General features: G+C 29.7%; 1 protein-coding gene across 1 annotated transcript in view; it reads right to left on the reverse strand.

The window, feature by feature from the left end:
- The window catches only part of Dop1R1 (Dopamine 1-like receptor 1), a 262,438-nt gene that overhangs the window by 15,525 nt on the left and 226,684 nt on the right, over positions 1–20,229 (reverse strand). Inside the window, exon 5 of the mRNA XM_065499443.1 lies at positions 10,832–11,077. Coding sequence (XP_065355515.1) covers positions 10,832–11,077 — 246 coding nt within the window. The remainder of the gene's footprint in view (positions 1–10,831; positions 11,078–20,229) is intronic.

Below are 20,229 nucleotides of genomic sequence, written 5' to 3' on the forward strand. Positions count from 1 at the left end.
TGATTATGAATAAGGGCGTGAAAATAAAGCTATGCTGATTCTCTATGCTGAAAATTTTAACATTCTTAAATAGTCAAAACATTATTCCAGATCATCAATTCGGATTCCGTAAACATCACGGAACAATTGAGCCAGTTAACCGCCTAAATGGAGAGATACGAAAATCTTTCGAGCTAAAAAAGTACTGTTCGGCAATATTTCTAGATGTTGCCCAGGCTTTTGACAAGGTATGGCATAAAGGTCTAATACACAAGATTAAATGCCTACTGCATTTAGACGTTCTAGTACTCACAAGATACTAGAGTCTTACCTATCGGATCGCTTGTTTAGGATAAAATGCGGCGATTATGTGACAAGCGACTATGAGATGAATGCTGGTGTACCTCAGGGAAGTGTTCTAGGATCAATCCTGTACTTATCATACACCTCAGACTTGCCTGAGTCCGAAGAATTAACCATTTCCACATTTGCAGATGACACTGCAATTCTTAGTTCTTATGTGGACTTAAATGTAGCATCTAGAAATATTGATAATTATCTCAGGCACGTGGAGACGTGGTTAAAAAATTGGAGAATACAAGTGAACGAAATCAAAAGCAAGCACATAACGTTTTCACTTAGGAGAGGAAATTGTCCACCAGTGACACTAAACAGTGTGAACATCCCACAGTCTGACCACGTTACATACCCTGGCATTCATTTAGATAGACGTCTTACTTGGCGTCGGCACATAGAAGCCAAGCGGCTCCACATGAAACTAAAAGCTTCTAATTTACACTGGCTAATCCACCACCAATCGAAATTAAGCCTTAACTGCAAAGTCAACCTGTATAAGACAGTCCTAAAACCAATTTGGAAATACGGAATCCAATTATGGGGAACAGCAAGCAATACCAGTATAGATATTATACAGAGGGCACAATCCAAAATTCTAAGAACCATGACGGAAGCTCCATGGTACATAAGAAACGAGAACATCCACAGAGACTTAGATGTACCCTTGGTCAAAGATGAATTCAGAAAAATTCGTGAAGCTTATTTATCAAAATTACATCATCATCCGAACCCGCTCGCAAGGCCACTTACAGTTACTCAAGACAGCTCAAGGCTGCGTAAAGCTGATTTACCACTCATCTAATTTTTTAAATATGATTCTCCACTGAGAGATAATAATAATTGTTTAGTTTTAAGATTTAATTACATATTGTAAGGCCTAGAAATTAAATGCAGGAATAATATTATAATAAACCTAAAAAAATGCTGATTCTCATAGACGTATGATTAATATTATTTATTACCTTCATAAGATTTATATTTATCATACGCTCTATAAACAAAATTTATACACAATACATACATCATGTAAAGTTCCAAAAATGGTGATTTTTTTAAATTTTTGTATGGGGACCTCCCCCAGGGGGTTCCAGAGGGTGTGTCACTAGCATAGGTGGGTCGAACCTCCAAAGTTAGTGGGGGCTGGTCATACATTTAGACTCGATTGGGACATTTTAAATGGGTTAAAGTGGGATTTTTCAAAATTCAAAATAAGGAACATCAGAATTCATTTTAGAGTTATGGTTGCTTGGGCAAAGTTTCTTATTTTGATCCCTATTTTTAACCGCCCTAGTACACATTGATGTGTTCGGTTTCAGTAGTAGAGATATTTTTTCCAAGAAAAAGAAGAAGGAGAGACTGTAAATCATAGGTAGGCTTTCATATTGTTCAGTATACGAAGGTTTTCGTCAAGTTACACTTACACAACCCGAATGTAAACAATAGAGCGTAAAAATAAAAATATTTCAATCAGTTGTTTGATGTTGTTGCGGATATTTTATTTTTTACCCACATACGCACACAAATTAAATGCCTCTATTTGCATAACAATGCTGTAAATTTTCAAGGGATCTCTGGCCCTAATTAAACATTACAGCTACGAATCTTCTAGAATGATGAATATGAGTACTCTGAGAATCATTTTAGGATATTAAGGATATTATTTCTTTTTTAAGGATATTTATATTGTGTTGGTACATGTTGTTCTTGTACAAAGTAATAATTTATACTCGAATAACTCGATTAGCGAACATGAGATTTATGGCACCTTATTTGGAATATCACGGTTCCCAATATCGTTCATCGACGAGATTGTGTAACCATTTTTTTGAGCAATAATTTCCTTACATTTTGTTTAATTTTCAAAAAGAAATTTTTTAGGATTTTCAAGATTATTTGATGATTGTAAAAATGTGGCGGCATGAAATAACCCCCACGAAATAATCCCCCAAAAATAAAATGAAATAAACTCCCAAGAATTAGTACAGAGAGCAACAACAACGATTTTTGGGGGGTTATTTAATTTTTTGGGGTATTATTTCATATTTTGAATTGGGGGATTATTTCATATGAAATAATACCCCGAAAAATCATTATGAAATAAGTCCCCAATATAAATTTTGGGGGATAATTTCATTTTTTAATATATAAAGAAAACTTAAAATCTGTAATATATGTCCCCGAAAATAAAAAATCGCTCGATTTTTTATTTTTTACACAATTTTTCGCCTGCGACGCTTGTTTACAAAATAGTGCACTAATTCAAAATATATTTACAAATCAATATTTTAACAAATCTCATTAAACCCAAATATATTTCGTATTGAAATATAGTTTTTATTTCATTCAAAAGTCTTAAAGGAGATTTCAACTCAAAATTAGAAAGCTACAAGCATTGTTTTTATTCCGTGCAAACATCTCAAAATATGCAGTTAATACAGTATGAAGCTAAAGGCAGATGCTATTTCAAATGCCTCCCAAATTTGCAACTATCCAAGTTGTTGGATTACAGTTCAGGAAACTATACAAGTATTAACAACAATTTTTATTTTATTTTGCCAAAAGTAAATACAAACATTTGGGGGATTCAAACGTTCTGCTATTAAGTTATATTGTCATAATATCCTTATATATTATGATAGTTTAAACAAATTGTTGATGTGCTTCAAACAAAAATTGTTATTTTATGATAAAACAATAAAAATAGTTCAAAAAGTCTTATTAGTTTAAAACTTTTTTGTTTGAAAAACAACAAAAATGTGTTTAAACTATCGGACATTATGACAATATGACCTAATAGCAGACCGATTGAATCCCCCAATTGTTTTTGATCACCTTCACTGTGTTTGGGGACTTATTTCATTTTAAAAATTGGGGTTCTGTTTCATATGAAATAAGACCCCAATAATGGGGGGTTATTTCATTTTATTTTTGGGGTGTTATTTCGTGGGGGGTTATATAATGCCGCCTAAAAATATATTTGTCGACCTCGACAGCTCTTCCAAGCTTGAAATATAGGAGAGAGGTATATACGCAACATCAGAATGGGCATTGACAGAATTATTCAACACTTTATCTTTCACATTATGACAAATTTTTTAGTAATCGTTGACCAGTAGACATAGTCTCATATCATACGTACCTATTTATGATGCAGTGACCTGTAATTTTTGATACCAAAAGCCTTAACTGCTAGCCGTGGAATTCAATATTTTCTCTCGCTTAATTTAAGAGCCAAATCAAACTCAAATAGTTTATGTTGGATTTGTAATTGACAAAACAGTCTGGCCTAATCATCAAATATGCAGTTACCCTGAGCGTTATCTTGGACATGGACCCATATTTGAGGTATTCTATAATGTATATATCTCACTGTCACATATACACCAGACGTTATTCGGTTAGCCGAATATGTCGAGAATATATCCGCTAATCCATTAGCTATCTATCAGTTATCATCAGATATTCGATAGTACCAAACTGTATTACAAAAATCAGATAGCCTGAAAGATAATACAGTTCAACAAAATCTAAACAATTTTAGAGGCTTTTAAACCACTACACAATTTTAATGTATCGTGGTTCCAGTATTACAAATATGGTCCAAATTTTTAATTCTATGGAGAGGTTTTTTTAAACAAATTTTTAAGTAAAATTGTGATTTTTTTAGACGTTTCTCCACTCAAAAAAAATTAAAAAGGGTTAGTGTGATATTATTAACTTAAATGATTTATATATTGCGTTTTAATCGGCCCAGTAGTATCGGAGTTATAATAACAAATTTAAGCAAAAAATTATTTTTTTATGTGAAAATAGCAAATTTTTTTGTTTTAAAAAACTCATGAAAAATCGAAAACATAAATTGTTCAGGTTTATTACTTTGTCACAAAGCCACGTATAATGGCAACAAAATGAGATATATATCATAAAAATCGATGGATTCTTTTCGAATTTATTTCCAATTAAGTGAATTTCCTTATTTTCATAAAATTTTTGTTTTTTGTTTGATATACACAAAATTGAGTAGTAATGTTCTCCTTTCGAATGATTGAATTTCGAAAACATTTTCCCCTTGATATGTACAAATTTTCACGTATATATTGCGTTACAGTCGGTTCAGTAGTTTCGGAGTTATAATAACAAATTGAAGCAAAAAATATATTTTTTACGTGAAAATAGCTAATTTTTTTGTTTTAAAAAAATCATGAAAAACCTAAAACGGCGGAAATTGTTCGGGTTTATTGCTTTATCGCAAAGCCACATGTAATAGGAACAAAATGAGATATCGATCATAAAAATCGAATTCGAATTTATTCACAATTTTCACAAAATTGTATTTCAAACCAAAATTTTCATTTTCTATTGGATCGATTTCTATCAGCTTTGGATTGTTAATAAGTTATTTGAAATTATTTACATATTTTTGTATAAAACTGATTTTTGTTTCTGGTGGTATAAAAAAAATAACAAGTTAAATATTTTATAAGTGGTACATTTGTTGTAAAAATAGTACTCAAATAAGTACTATACACTATATATTGTACCAACACTTTTCATCTTTTAGCCACTTTATAAAGAGTTTATGAAACCAGCACATGTTGGTTGGTTGGGTGGTTTGATGTTGGTTAAAATATGTTGTTTCCTTAACAATTTTGAGTGAGTGTAGAGTTTCTAGCACACAATGACATGTTATTATGAATGAGGAGCAGCAGCATATCATAACACTTGAACAACACACGATATATTAGTGGCCAGGGACCATGTCTTGTGGTATTTTATTAAATTCTTACAATCACATTAAGAAATAAAGCATAAGTAGACAGTGTGTTAGAAGTAAAAAAACAAAAAAAATACTAAAGACAGATTCTATGACCAATAAAATTTTACAAGTGTTTAACACCAGACACATGAGTGTGTAAATGTATATATAGTAAGTAACTATGACTTGTATGATTTGTTTGTATCAAGGGGAATTTGTAAGAAAAAAAGTCTGATGATACAAATAATCATCATCGTTAAATTTACACTGCTCTTTATCACTGTAATTTGTGCAGTATTAATGCGAAGATGATTATATTGGTTGCCCAAGAAAATAAACTTTTATTTCTTGCCATTGAAAATTAAAAAAAAGAGAAAAAGAAAAACAAAAACTTTATCTTGCTGTTGGTCTATGGGGAATTGAAAAGGAAAACTATTTGTGCGAATGAAAACGGACAGTTTGGCTGTCGGAGGAGAAGCTTGTTTTTCTTCTGCACTTAATTTAGTTGCGAATTATGAAAAGAAAATTTCTCAAGTCAATCAATAAATTTTCATTACTTTAACTTGAATTCATGAGAGAAAATTAAATATTGTGTTTTTCTATTATGTTGAGTGATTGCAATAGATTAATCAATTAGTATTTAAAAATGAACTGAATAATAATGAAATCATTGTAAATCACTTAACTTTTAAGACAATTTTCTGCTCTTTGTTGCACTTTGTCTATCATAGATGCTTGCAAGGTTAAAAAATTGTTCATTTAATATTTTTGGATCTTGGGTCAATATTCGGTAAACTCATGTTCTTTATAGTCATTTGGACATTTCGATATTTAATTTCGAAAAACTCTCGATTTTATTATTATTTTCGGAAAAATTTAAAAAATAGGTACATATTTTGCAATTTCACCTAAACGTAGATTATGAAGCTGATGATGGATTTGATTGATTTAAGATGCATTTGAAAGATAATTATGTCCTAATTGAAATATAGTTTTTCTTCTCAAAAAATGCTCTTTATGCAAATGCAAAATGTTCAGCCAAAATCTGTAAAATGATAAGAGAACTATTTGGGCAAAGTTTAAAGAATCTCGTAATTATAGTTCTCAAGATATTTGGAAATAACTGTTTACTTTGAATTTTAGCTGACTCACACCTATTCCGATTCCTCCCATTTTTAGGTAAATTCCATGAAATTATTTTTTGTAAAGTTTGAATATTGTCACAATTATAGACCACCAGATATTCGAAATTACTATTTACGTTGCATGGGAGGTGACAAGCCCACAAATCCAATAACGCTTATTTTCAGCTAAACTTCGCATAAAATACTTTCACAATTACAGTTTTCCAGATACTCGAAAATATCTATTTACTTTATATGTGAGGGTCCATAATCCCTGTTGTTGTTGTAACAATTACGCCGTTGCTGGAAGTACTTCCCTGGGGAAAAACTTCCGGTTGATACACCTATTGCAGAGATGACATTCTTTGATAGATTGGGAGCCTCCTGTTCCGATCCGTTGTTGGTACACTTCATGCACTGATAAGACATTGATTCATATAAAATTTGAAGACTGTTACGATTGTAGTTTTGCAGATAGTCGAAAATAATTACTTACTTTGTATGGATGGTGCCACGCCCACTAATATCATCCCTTCCATTTTCACCCAACCTAAGCACAATAGTACCGAAGTAAATTCCGCGAAGTGTTGCGACTTTCACAGTTATAGTTCACCAGATATTCCATAATAACTATTTACTTTGTATGGGAGGTGACGCGCCCACTTGAAATTTTTAATTTAAAAGTAGCCTATTATGCCTTTTAGATAGTCTATTATGCCTTCCGGTGAATTTCAAGAGGATCAGTCCAATTGTACAAACAAATAAGTAGACTTACATAAATTTGTAAATATAATATCGAGCCCTTAGCGCCAAATTATCGTAAGCGACAAAACACAAATTTTACAGGAGAAGGTTTTTTCGATTATTTTGAAATTTATACATAGAATTAAAAATTGTATGATGCGATATACTATAATTTCGTTTAAGCTATTTGTCTATTTTTCAAAAATATTTATAACTTTTGACAATAAAAAATTCATGGAATACTTTATTGAAAAATATGACAAAAAATGTTTTTTATTGAATTTTTGCATGGATACAAACAAAGTATAACAAGTAGTCCAACTCTTTGACAGCAGTACCTAACTATAAGCATGTATTAGTGAAAAAGTACCTAACTCTATACATGTGTTAGTAACAAAATTACACATGTGTTGGTACCTTTTAAATTTTCTCCAGGCAACAGAGTTCTTTAAATTTTAATTTGTATGAATTTTCAATACCAAAAATTGGAACTCTGTCCTATAATTTAAATTCTACAATAACAAAAAATTACATGTCAGAAATTCCAAAAATATTTTTTCTTGATTTGTGCAAAATAGAAACGTTTTAACAATGAAAATGTGCAAAAAGTGTTTTAAAAAAATAAAGAATAACATGTGTTAGTGTAATAATGTGTAAAAAACGTTATTTTTATTAAAATGTAAAAGTTAAAATTTCAAGACATTTCATTGGTTAACATTTCTCTGAACTCACACGGTACCCGTATATGTGAGAGAGTAATTTTAAAAAATTGAGAGTCGGACTACTTGGTATACTTTGGATACAAATATGTATTTCGAATTGAAATAAAATATTTATTTATGAATAGTTTTTAATGAAATTTCACAGTTATGTAAAATTTTCTATTTAAAATGGAAAAATAAAAACGAATTTTGAAATTTATTATCAGCAATCCCGCAATTCAAAAATGGAAATTTTTAGTTTTTTGGCTATAATAATCATACCAGGGTCGGAGCCGGTCGGACAAAATAATTAAAAGCATATTGGGCCATCTAAAATCGGTTATTATATTTTGATATCGAATATGCAATCTGAGAATTTTTGCCCTAAAGTTTAATTTTACATAAAAAAATAGGCGTTTTTTGAATAGATTTTAATTATTTTTTTTTTTCATTTAAAATATTTTATGATAACTTAGCTTTCAGAAAGTATAAATTCCTTATACATCCTCTTAGAAATTTTTTTCGATAACTTAAAAAGAAAAAAAGTTCTTCTTTCCCAAAAAATTAGCGAAAAATCGGCTTTTAAATTTTTTTTAAATTCAATTGCATTTAACTTAGGACTTAGTCATTATTTTTAAACAGTTCTTTTCTTATTTGACACATACGTATGTTGTTAGTCCAATGAAGGAAAACTGGAGAAAATCGGAAAATATTTGGATACGCTGTTATCAAAAAACTGGAGTAGGTTGGGTAAAAATGTTGAAAATTTAATTTTTAAGCTATAAGAGACAATTGTTAGCTACGACTAGGTCTTTTGTAGCACACGATGAAAGGATTTTATGTGTGTAATTTTTATGAAATCGGAACACAAACGAAGAAATAGGATCATTTTAAAAATGTAATATACCCGAGGTGTCTTACTTTGAGGACCCTTGGTCGCGGGCTTGGTGGGCCCATGAGGTCCACGTTCAGAACTTAAACTCGAGAACACTTCCTCTTTGCGCGTGTGAAATTTCATTTAAACCAATCTAACCATTTAGAAGTTACAGATTTATTTCCCTTTTTTTTCTTCTATACCACTATGTGTCGCTTACGATAAAATTAGTTTACTGTAAAATGTAACCATTGACTTACGATAAAATCTTACTCCCTATAATTTTGAAGTTATTAACAAGTTTGATATTCCTAGAACTCTAAAACATCAGTCGGTCCATAAATTTTTAATTTTTGCAATAAAAAAAAATTTAGAAAATGTCGCTTACGATAATTTGGCGCTAAGGGCTCGATATATAAGATAGACAAGTTCGACTGTGGCGAATCTTGAATACCCACCATCAATGTGTGACCATAAAATATTTTTCTGTTTTGGGTATTATGGACGGATCGACACAAAAGTGGCTAGAAAGAATTAAGTTCATATAAAACTTTTTTGTGTCCAATTTCATCACGATATTAATTATTACAAGCCAATTACACTGTCCAACAAATTGAGACATTTTGAATTGAACAGAATAGCGACCCTATAATTATGAAAGGGCATGATGAGTAGATAATTTTTGTAGAATAAACTTGTAGTCCAAACCATGGGTCAAAGTTTTAATACTTTAACGAAGAGAGCATTATACTAACTGAAAAAACAATTGTAAGTTAATGTCTGAGAGAATTCTTATTGTCAGAGTAATATTGTGGAATTTTAAGGAGGTCATTTTCGAGGAAAATCTTAACCATCTAGCTCCTCTCTTTAGGGGTCAATTTGACACTTTTTTTTTAGAGAAAATTAAAAAAAGTCCTTTCAAAAAGGACATTTAAAGATTAAAATATTCTACGAAAATGTTTGCTGAAAATTTCATAGGATCTTCCACAAAAATAAAACCACAATATAAATCTGACAATAAGAATTCTCTCAGATATTAACATACAATATTTTTTTCAGTTAGTGTAATGCTCCCTTTGTAGACCAGCTGAACTATAAGTTTATTCTACAAAAAGGATCTACTCAACATGCCCTTTCAGAATTATAGGGTCGCTATTCTGTTACAAAAATGCTGTTGGACAGTGTTATTACAAGCCAATTATGAATGTTGATACATATCGGGACAAATGTAGCCCGATTTTATTTGTGACTGCTCAAGCTGTATTCGGGGAGAACATTTGTGTGGTTCTAAAGTAAATTTGGATCGATATTGTCCATTTTCAATACCAAACAAACCTTATCAACAGAGAGTATTTTTTTTTTGGAAATTGTCCATTCTTTTGGGCTCTATCGTGATTTTGTCTTAGAATTTCATAGGGACCCAGAATATATACTTTTGCGTCTCTGCGATTAATATTTCGATGTGTCACAAACGTAAAGGAAGCCTCAGTAGAATTTAAAAATTTCAAAAAATACTATGTTGTCTTTGAAAGATTCACAGTTTCTTCAGTGATATTTAAAATTTATACTTACAGGTAAATTACGTGGCATTGTCAATGTCAGTGATTGACATTTCACAAATTTTCATTCATTTATTTGAATTGTGGTTTTTAGTGTTTGTGAACATTTTATTTCAGTCTCAACTAGATGTTTATTTTTATGTATTTAAGGTCTGTTTGGTGTTTGCATACTACAAAAAATTGTGGTTTTTAAATAAAAAGGACATTCACATAAACATGGAGAAATATTTGAGTGTGTGTGCGGTTGAACTAATATTTGTTTAGGATGAAATTTAAGTTCAACCACTAAATACGGGACTGTGTACGTATTTATTATTCAATTAATGCCCAAAGGTAAAGGTAACATTAATTAAATAAATACCACTTTAGCCGCTAAAAAAATACATTTAATTGAGTCAATAGAATAGCTTGAAGTAAATAAACAGAGAGCCTAGAAGTAGGCAATGATTTGGGTTTGAAGTTAGTTTATATAGGTAGACTTATAAAAATAACAAAATTATTTCAGTAAAATGTTATTGCATAAAATAGTAAGATTTTCTGTAGAAATTTGGACACATTTCATGCTAAACAAATACCAAATTCTAAAAATATTTCTTTAACTACTCCCTACTTTTTAGTTAGTCTAAGTGCCATTGTTGTAAAGACTTCAAGAAAAATAACAGTTTCATTTATGAAATACATGTACCAGCATAATTTAAACCTTGAATTAAAATTTGTTTTTTTTGTTTTATACTTACCGACAATAAATGCCAATCATCACAACGCATGGAAAATAAAAACTGATACAACTGGACACAACTGCATACGTTGGCGTTAAATCCAATGCACACGTTGGATACTTTTTGCCATTATCCTCCACAATTAACGGTTGATCGGGTCGATGCAACCCCAATGAGATTGGCACAAATGACACAAAGGCGGCTAATAGCCAAATGGCAGCAATGGTGACGACAGCTACACGTCTTGTCACCCATCGACCGTATCTGTATAAAACGAAATGAATGCAAGAATATTAAAGAATAAAAAGAAAACATCAGTTGAAAAAAAGAGAAAATTCAATGCGATATTTGAATTCGAAATGCATGTTTGCATGTGTACAATGGTGGGTCAAATTGTAGGGGGCCGAAAAAAATGTACAAACGAGCATTGCGATTCTTGTTCTAGAAACATTACCGATAAAACCATAGCTCTAAAATTTCGAGCCCTTGGATTTCATTATGAAAAAAATTAAATATTCGTTAGTTTTCACAATAATTTCCTCAATTTCTCCCAAAAAAAGGCGACAAAATCCAAAAATTCCACATACACATTTGACTAGAGGAAATCAAATTTTCGATTGCCTCGATGGAAAAATTAAAATTTTTAAAAATCCGAGGGATAATTTTTGAGCTATAGTTTCTTTGGCAATGTTTCTTGGAATTTCTTGGACCCATAGAACAAGAACCGCGATATTTATGTATATATATGTAGTAAATAATAACTGATGATGATAATGCTGCTGCTGGTTGGTTACAGTGACTATTAAATATAATAATATTAAATAATTTTACATTGTTTTATAAATCGTAATCCTGTTTAGATTCCACGTATATTAGAGTGTCCCAAAATTTTTTTTTTTTGGAGTTTCGGAACGCATACGCTCTAATTTTTTTTATATATATAAAACTATAGTTAAATATGAAATTTTGTGTTTCTATCATGATTGCAACCCGTGCCGACTTGCGATTTAGTTTTGTGGTACATTTAGAAGGGGCAAAAATGCAATTTTTTCAGTTTTTGTAAAAATTTTGCCATTAAATTATTACGTTTGCAATTTAATTGAAAAGAATCTATATGTCGTTCCAATAAGACATAAAACACAAAAATTGGTTAAAAAATGTTAAAGTTATTAAAATATCGCCAGGCCATTAACGTGTCTCAGGCCACTAGAACAAGAAACGTAGAAACAAAATTAACATATTTTGAGAAATATTAAAATAAGAGCTTATTTTTACTTAAAATATATACATATTTACTTGTATATGAGTTTTTATCTTCGTAGGATACCGTTAACCTACCTATTCCCAGGTATGACCAAAAAAATTATTTTTTTTAACGGCAGTTTCAAAACTCCAATTTCAAATTTTTAAAAATTTTGTTAAACAAATTTCAGAATTGTTTGATCATCACTTGGGGATTTATTGCCAACATAATAGGGAATAAAAATGTGAAAAAATTATGTCAATACCTCCAATAGTTTTTCCGTACTTGCAATTTAAATTTTTCGAGAAAAACTAATTTTTTGGCCATATTTTGGTCCATGTAATTTTAAATATAGTCTGAAAGTTTTACTAAAATCGGAAAACGTCAACCCTTAAATAGAGAAGGTTAAAGGTCAAATTTTTCAATATTTGGAAAATCTCATGGAAAAATAGCGAAATGTTATATACTTTTGGTCCGATTTTGATGAAACTCAAGAAGAGTATAACATGATGTCTAGTATTTATAATAACAGCACAAAAATTAAAATTAACCCTTAATAGCACTTGGGGTTAAAAAGACACTCAACTTTTAAAATCACGAAAAACACATTCTATATGAATGGTGCTAACTTTAATGTTTTTCAGAGTTAAAAATACTCAATCATTCAAATTATTTTTTAAATTTAATAAATCAAAAGTACACTAAAGGGTTAAAATCAATTTTGTTATTCAAAAATCCTCAATAAAATATTAATTACGTTATTAAAGCAAAAATCTGGTATAAATACAATATTTTGCCGTTTGAAAAATGTGATGTCAAAATTGAACAAAATTGTGAATATTTTTCAAAATGGCTTCGTAATACTATTTTCTAATTTCTATTTTCTACACAACACAGTATTTTAAAGTTTGTTTCCTATAAAAATCAAATTTTCATCAGCACTATTGAAATTGACTATTATTTAATGGTTTTAGAAGTTTGGGGTAATTTCAACTCCAAGTGCTATTAAGGGTTAATTTAAATTTTTGTGCTGTTATTATAAATACTAGACTTCATGTTATATTTGTCTTAAGTTTCATCAAAATCGTTTCATTGAAAATACTATTTTTTGGAAACAATAGCTCTAGTATTTTTTTTTTGTAATTTGAGTTAAGCTATTTTGGACGAAAATGGCTTCGCATTTTTTTTATAAAAAGGTTTAATTTGGAATTCATTTTTTTTATAAAAAAAAACTTTTTTGTGATTTGTTAAAATTGTGTTTGTAAAAGATTAAGCAATATTTAATTGGAAGTAAAGAATTTTTGCAAGAAAAAACGTTTCGATTTATTAAAGAACTTATTTTTTTTTGAGTTAAAGCCGTTTTGTTTTTCAAAGAATTTCATACATATAATTGTGTTTTTATAAAAGCTTTTCTTTTTTTTCGAAAATATTTTATTTGGAAACAAGCTTTTTTGTAATACAGAAATTCGGCTTTTGTATTATTAAATAGATTTCTGATAAAAGCTTATTTTGTAAAAAAAACTTAATTCAAAGAATTGTCCATTGTTAACTATGACCTTTCCCCATTTTCTGGCAACATATGGATTCCGAGCCAAAAGAACTGCTCATCGTTTAAGGCCAAGAACGAATCAAGACAATATCGGATACCCTATTCCAAAGTGAAGCGTATTCTAGTGAGAGCGGTCTGCATCGATCGAAAAAAATAGTAGTCGGATGGGGCACAGTCTGGACTATAAGGCGGATGAGGCTAAACTTCCCAACTACTTCATTACAAATAGTTTTTAACAGGTATTGCAACATGTGGCCGGTGCAAACATTATTGTCTTTTATAGTGTTATAGCGTTATTTTTGGACATGCAAAATCGTCTTTCAAGGACTCTCGGCTTCATTTCGTATGGTTCCCAATTTCTATAATTTTGGATGAGTATCTCCCAAACAATTTGCTCTAATCTTCATGGAGTAATTGCTTCAATTCTTCAATGAAACACAATCACCAAAAGCTTCGGAGAGCAATCGGTGTGATTCAGCGTAACTTATTTTCCAATTAAAGAAGTAAAGCAAAACTTTCCGCATATGACGCTTTGTTGGTGCAACATTTTTTTTCGAAGCAAAAAAAAAACTTTCTTGTTTACACTATAATTTTCAATAACTAAGTGAGAATTAATGACAGATATGAACCATTTAAAATGACAAAAACCGCGATCAAAAGATACGCCATCTATTTTAAACCCCGCATTTTTTAGTTTGACTTATTTGAAGCAAATGATCTAGTAGTTTCTGTAGTTGGAATGGAGTTTTGTTTCCAAATACCTTTTTTTTTGGATGTAAAGGGCTTCAACAGCTTTTTTGTAAAAAGCTTTCATTTGGAGTTAATGTTATTAATAAAAAAGCTTTTGTGTGAAGCATTTTTTCAAGCACTTTCAGCAAATAAGATATTGGGGTCCACAGCATTTATTGGCGTAATCTCTTCGAAAACGTCATACGAAAATGGCGTAGGCAGTTAGAAAAAATACTCAGTACAAATACAGAAAGTGATGAAGAATGTGAAGATTATAGTTTTGAGCAGACAACATAGAAAAATTCGTGAAACTCCAGCACTATTATGTGACATGGCTAGAGAGAACAAAACGACATATGTGTCCGATGTGGCAGTCAATGTGTTAAAGAAAAGAAATTTTTTCAATGGAATTAACCTTTTTTTGTAATACAGAAGAAGGATTTTTGTAAAATAAACTTTGGCCGGTATTTTTTTATTGTTAAATAAATTTCTGATAAAAGAACTTTTTGTAAAAAAATATAATTTTTGATTTTTTGTAAAAATGGTTTTTGTGTGATTAAAGCTCTTCTTTTTATTTTGAATAAGGCCCTAATTGTATAAAACGCAACGCCTCCATTTTCTTTGCGTTGCATTAAATTACAGTTTGCAAATCACTGCGTTCAAGCAAGTGACTGCTCGCGTTGTAACATCTGATTCATACGTTATTGTGATTGCAGTTGTTTGAAATTGTATATTTTATACAACGCAACGCTTACTTTTTTTGTCACTTTGACTGTCAAATTTAACGCTTCAATTTTCTTGGCGTTAGTTTAAAAAGTGGTCAAATATTCTTAAAAAAAATAACATATATTTAAACATTTTTAAATATAATTGTTTCTGAAATAAACATACTTATGTAACTACTTTAGGTTTGGACTAGCATCAAATGTCTGCCCAGTACCGCAATTTTATAAGTTTTTATATATTCCTATCGGTTGCTCTAACAAATTTAATATTCAGTATTTGAAGTTAACGATTTCTCTCGGTAATACATATTAACGACGAATATAGTTAAAAATATAAATTTCATTATTTTTAAAATTAAAAAAATCATTTTTATTTATTAAAATGTTCACTGTATTTTCGTGTTGGTAGATAAAATTGTAGTCGTGTGAATAAATAATCGCATTTATATTTAAAAATCAAACACCAGCTCCCCCAAATACATATATTCGCGAAACCTACTGAAAACAGAAGAACAAGAGTTTTTTTTCTAAAAATCAAAGTAACCCAGTGTAGTCCATATGTCTATGCCACAATAAGTGATCATTCAGAATTTAGATATTTGTTGTTATATGGACCGTCGAAAAATTCAGATGAATTTCCTTCTAAGAAAACGGTCTTAAAAACGATTTTTTAGCTTTTATATAAGTTTATACTCGTATCACATCGCTAAATAAATTGCTCACTAAGCATTATACACTCCAGAAATGTGTTAATTAAGGATATCATGCCCCATATAAAAGTTGCTCTTAAAATTCGAATACTATTTTTTAAAAACAAATGATAATTAAGGCAAGTTAATTTGTATATTTAAAACTCAAATCAGTCTGTATCTAACGAACACAAAAAGGTTGACCAATCGTGCTTTCACGGCTTATTTCATTATGTTACAAAACTAACTTCTTAACAATTATCGTTATGGCTTAACTAGAACATTTTATTTGTTGTTAACCTGACAAATGTCGTTATTTACGGACTTTTTAACGAAAATAATCCGTATAATTCAATTCGGAGTATCTCTTAACGATAAGTATTGTTAACTTATGAATTTTGATAACTTAAGGACAAAATTTTGTCGTTAAAAAGTTATTGAGTTCCGGTACTGAGCTTCCACAAGTATCGTTCTCTACCCCAGCAGAAACTTCACTTTTATGTTTTTAATATTTATTTTGTTATATTTTTGTGTCTTCTTTGAACAAATATTTTATGGATTCAAAAGTAAATAATCGCCATACAGCTGTTTGGCTTACAGCATTGCCAACACGATATAACTACATCTTTTGGTATGTTTATACCCTACACCACCATAGTGGGGAGGGTATTATGCGTTTGTGCAGATGTTTGTAACGCCCAAAAATATTAGTCTAACACCCACCTTAAAGTATACCGATCGACTTAGAATCACTTTCTGAGTCGATTAAGCAATGTCCGCCCGTCCGTCCGTCCGTCCGTCTGGTTGGCTGGCTGGCTGGCTGTCCATGTAAACCTTGTGCGCAGAGTACAGGTCGCACTTTTGAAGATATTTCGATAAAATTTGGTACATATAATTTTTTCGGCCCAAGGACGAAGCCTATTGAAACTGGCTGAAATCGGTCCATTATTTCACCTAGCCCCCATACAAATGTCCTCTCGAAATTGGACTTTATCGGTCATAAATGTTTAATTTATATATGTATCTACACAAATTTCGCTCCAAATAAGTTTTATATATACAAAAATCATGTCACCAAATTTTGTTACGATCGGTCCATAATTAGTCATAGCTCCCATATAGTCCCGCTTCCGAAAATCACTTTAACGTGCTTAAATCATTTAAAAATGTTGGTATATACACAAAATTCAACATAAATAACTTTCATATAGACATAAATCATAATTCAGAAAATCACACACGAATATAAATTATTGATTTTTTAAATGAAAAATATTTTTACTCATTTACTTGGTGTAGGGTATTATATGGTCGGGCTTGACCAACCATACTTTCGTACTTGTTTTATTTTAAATTTTAGTATCAACTTATACAATGGCAACCACGGCTACGTAGAGATTTGACAATAGAAGTGACATCGTAATATTTCGGCGTTGACCAAACACAATGCCGTAGTGATTTATAAAATTTTATATTTTTTGTTAAGCGTTCACAACAGCGTTGGTAAAGCGTTTAACGCAAGTGATTTACAAAATTAGGGCCTTAATCATTTTTTTTAAGAAAAAAAGTCTTTATGTGAAATTAGTTTTTGTGTTTGTTTAGAAAATGCGAATTTGAAAAATTAAAGTTATTTTTGATAAAAGTTCATGTTGATAAGAATTTTTCAGCCTTAAAGACGACTTTAAGTCAATAAAGTTGACTATTATTTTAAATTTCGTACCATAAAACAAATTTCAAATATAATTTAAATTGTTGTTTTATTATTTCAAAAATAACGCTTTTTATTTTGAACTTTTATGTACATTTTGTTATTTTAATATTTTGAAATTTCTTTTCATACCCTTTACCATGATTGACAAGGGTATATATAAGTTTGTCATTCCGTTTGTAATTTCCACATTTTTCATTTGCGACCCCATAAAGTATATACATATATTCTGGATCTTTATAGATAGCGGAATCGATATAGCCATGTCCGTCTGTCCGTCTGTGTGTTGAAATCAACTTTCCGAAGCCCCCAAATAACTTACATACATTGAGAAAATCGGTCCACAACTGGCTGAGATATAAGGAAAAAACTAGGACAACCTCGATTTTTGACCTATATCTGAATTACTAAGTCATTAATAAACACAATATGGATATCTAATGATAGATATTTCAAAGACCTTTGCAACGACGTATATAAGATCATAGTAAGCTGGACCTACAATGGGTCAAAATCGGAAAAAAATAGTTTTTAACCCGAATTTTTTTTTCATCAAAAAAATTTTTTTTGTCATAAATTCTTATTCCAAAAAAATTAATTAAAGAAATTTAAAAAAAAAAATTTTGCAAAACATTTTTTAAAAAAAAATAAAAAACAATTTGGAAAAAAAAAATTAAAAAAAATTTTTGATTTTGTTTAAATAAAAATATTTTTAAGTATAATTTGGTGAAGGGCTTATATACCCTTCACCAAATTATACTTAAAACTTATACTTAATTCGGCACAGCCGAATATAGCTCTCTTACTTGTTTTATTTACATTCATTGAAAAATATTTTCAATTATTTGAATGTATATGTTGGAAAAAGTTTTGAAGCTTTTTTCAAATAAAAACTAAAGTTCTATTTTAAAATAAAGTCGACTTTAACAAAAATTAACTTTAAAATTTCTCTCAGAGTTAGGGTGTTTCTTTCTGTAGTTCTGGTTTATATTGAAACATTAAGTTTGGAATAAAGGTTTTTTAAAACTAGTTTTTACTAGGAATAAAGAAATGGAGCTTTTTGTGAAATAAATTTTTGTGGGTAAATATTTTATTATAGAAATTGCCTTTTTGATAAATGTTTTTTTAGTGTATATTTAAAATTAACTATAAAATATATTTTAAAGTTAATTTTTGTTAAAGTCGACTTCATTTAAAATAGAACTTTTGTTTTTTTTCGTACCATATGAAACATTTTAAAAAAGCTTTCAAAACTTTTTTCAACTCATACATTCAAATAAAAGAAAATATTTTTTAATGAATATTTTTTAATAAAAAAAAGAAAGATATTTTCTAAAAATTAAAAAAAATGTACATAAAAGTTCAAAACCAAAAGCTTAATTTATAATAATTTTAAATTATATGTATATGAAATTTGTTTTATGGTACGAAATTTAAAATAATAGTCACCTTTATGGACTTAAATTCGACTTTAGGCTTTTGTGGTTAGGCTGAAGGTTTTTTTTTGTAAATAGCATATATACTACGTATTTAAATATGAATCTTCCAGATTTTATACTGACCTTAAAGTATATCTGACAGATCTGTGCCAGATTTTTGTAAAAAATTACTGAAATGGTTCGAAAAGTATATGAAATTTTGGGGAAAATTAAGAGCCTTAATTACTACAAATGAAGTTAGTTAGCGAAATATTGATTTCATACAATTCATAATTATTGAGAGTTCCAACTATATGGTTATCCACTGTAAAACTATCCCACTGACTGAGTGTGGACATGTGTGCGTACGATGCATACGTAAGTGTGGTTTTACAAAGTGAAACGAAGGCATATATACAGACAGATTCTTGTTAATACAACTCATATGTCATGTATCTGACATAATGATGGTTGACAAACAGAAAAAGAAGAACAACAACGAGAAGAACTGAAACAAGAAATAATGTTCAACATTAAACGTATGTCTGCAACTGACAAATGTTGCTTTCAACATCTTACGAATTCTTTTTGGGCATAAACGAAACTTTGTTTAATGTAATGAGAAATTGTCAATAATGAACAGTTGATGAAGTAGATTAAAAGCAGATTAATATTTTGGTAAATGACTTAAATTTAAGGAAATGCTTTTCAAATGTCTGATAATTGAGAAAATTGGTTTAGCTTTAAGCTAAATTGCTAAGTTTTAGTGGAAAATTATTTACAATATTATATAAGGTGCTAGAGGTGTGAAATTCTGATAAATTTATAAATATGTACATATTAATTTAATGAAAATAATGTATATGCAAACTTAATATTGTCTTAAAGTCGGAAATTTATGTTTTATATTTTTAGTGCAGAGTTTTATATATGATTTATTTCCTTACTAATACAACCTGATATATAATTTCTAAGGCATATTGAAATTTATTAACACACAACATGTCTTCCTAGGAGGAAGGGTCATTAGAGCAGGAAGTCATAAACTAAACAGAATAATACAATTTCCTGTAGCCAACATTTTTCACTTCAATCTTACTCCAACATAGATATTGTATTCCATTTTGCATTATTCTCCTGATTATAAGCAATAAAATTTAATAGTCCGTATATTAGTTCTGTTTTATGGCACAAAACATATTTTATTATCTCCTTAATAGAAGCGTGTTATTCAAATAATATTATTTCATGAGATAAAAATAAAATTATGATTTTATTAACCATAAAAAAGAGGATAGGAGAGAAGAAAAAAAATATAGAAATCTCAAGTGTATCAATATGAAACCAACAGAGCA

Source organism: Calliphora vicina, chromosome 1 (assembly GCF_958450345.1).
Source record: "Calliphora vicina chromosome 1, idCalVici1.1, whole genome shotgun sequence".
Lineage (NCBI taxonomy): Eukaryota > Metazoa > Arthropoda > Insecta > Diptera > Calliphoridae > Calliphora > Calliphora vicina.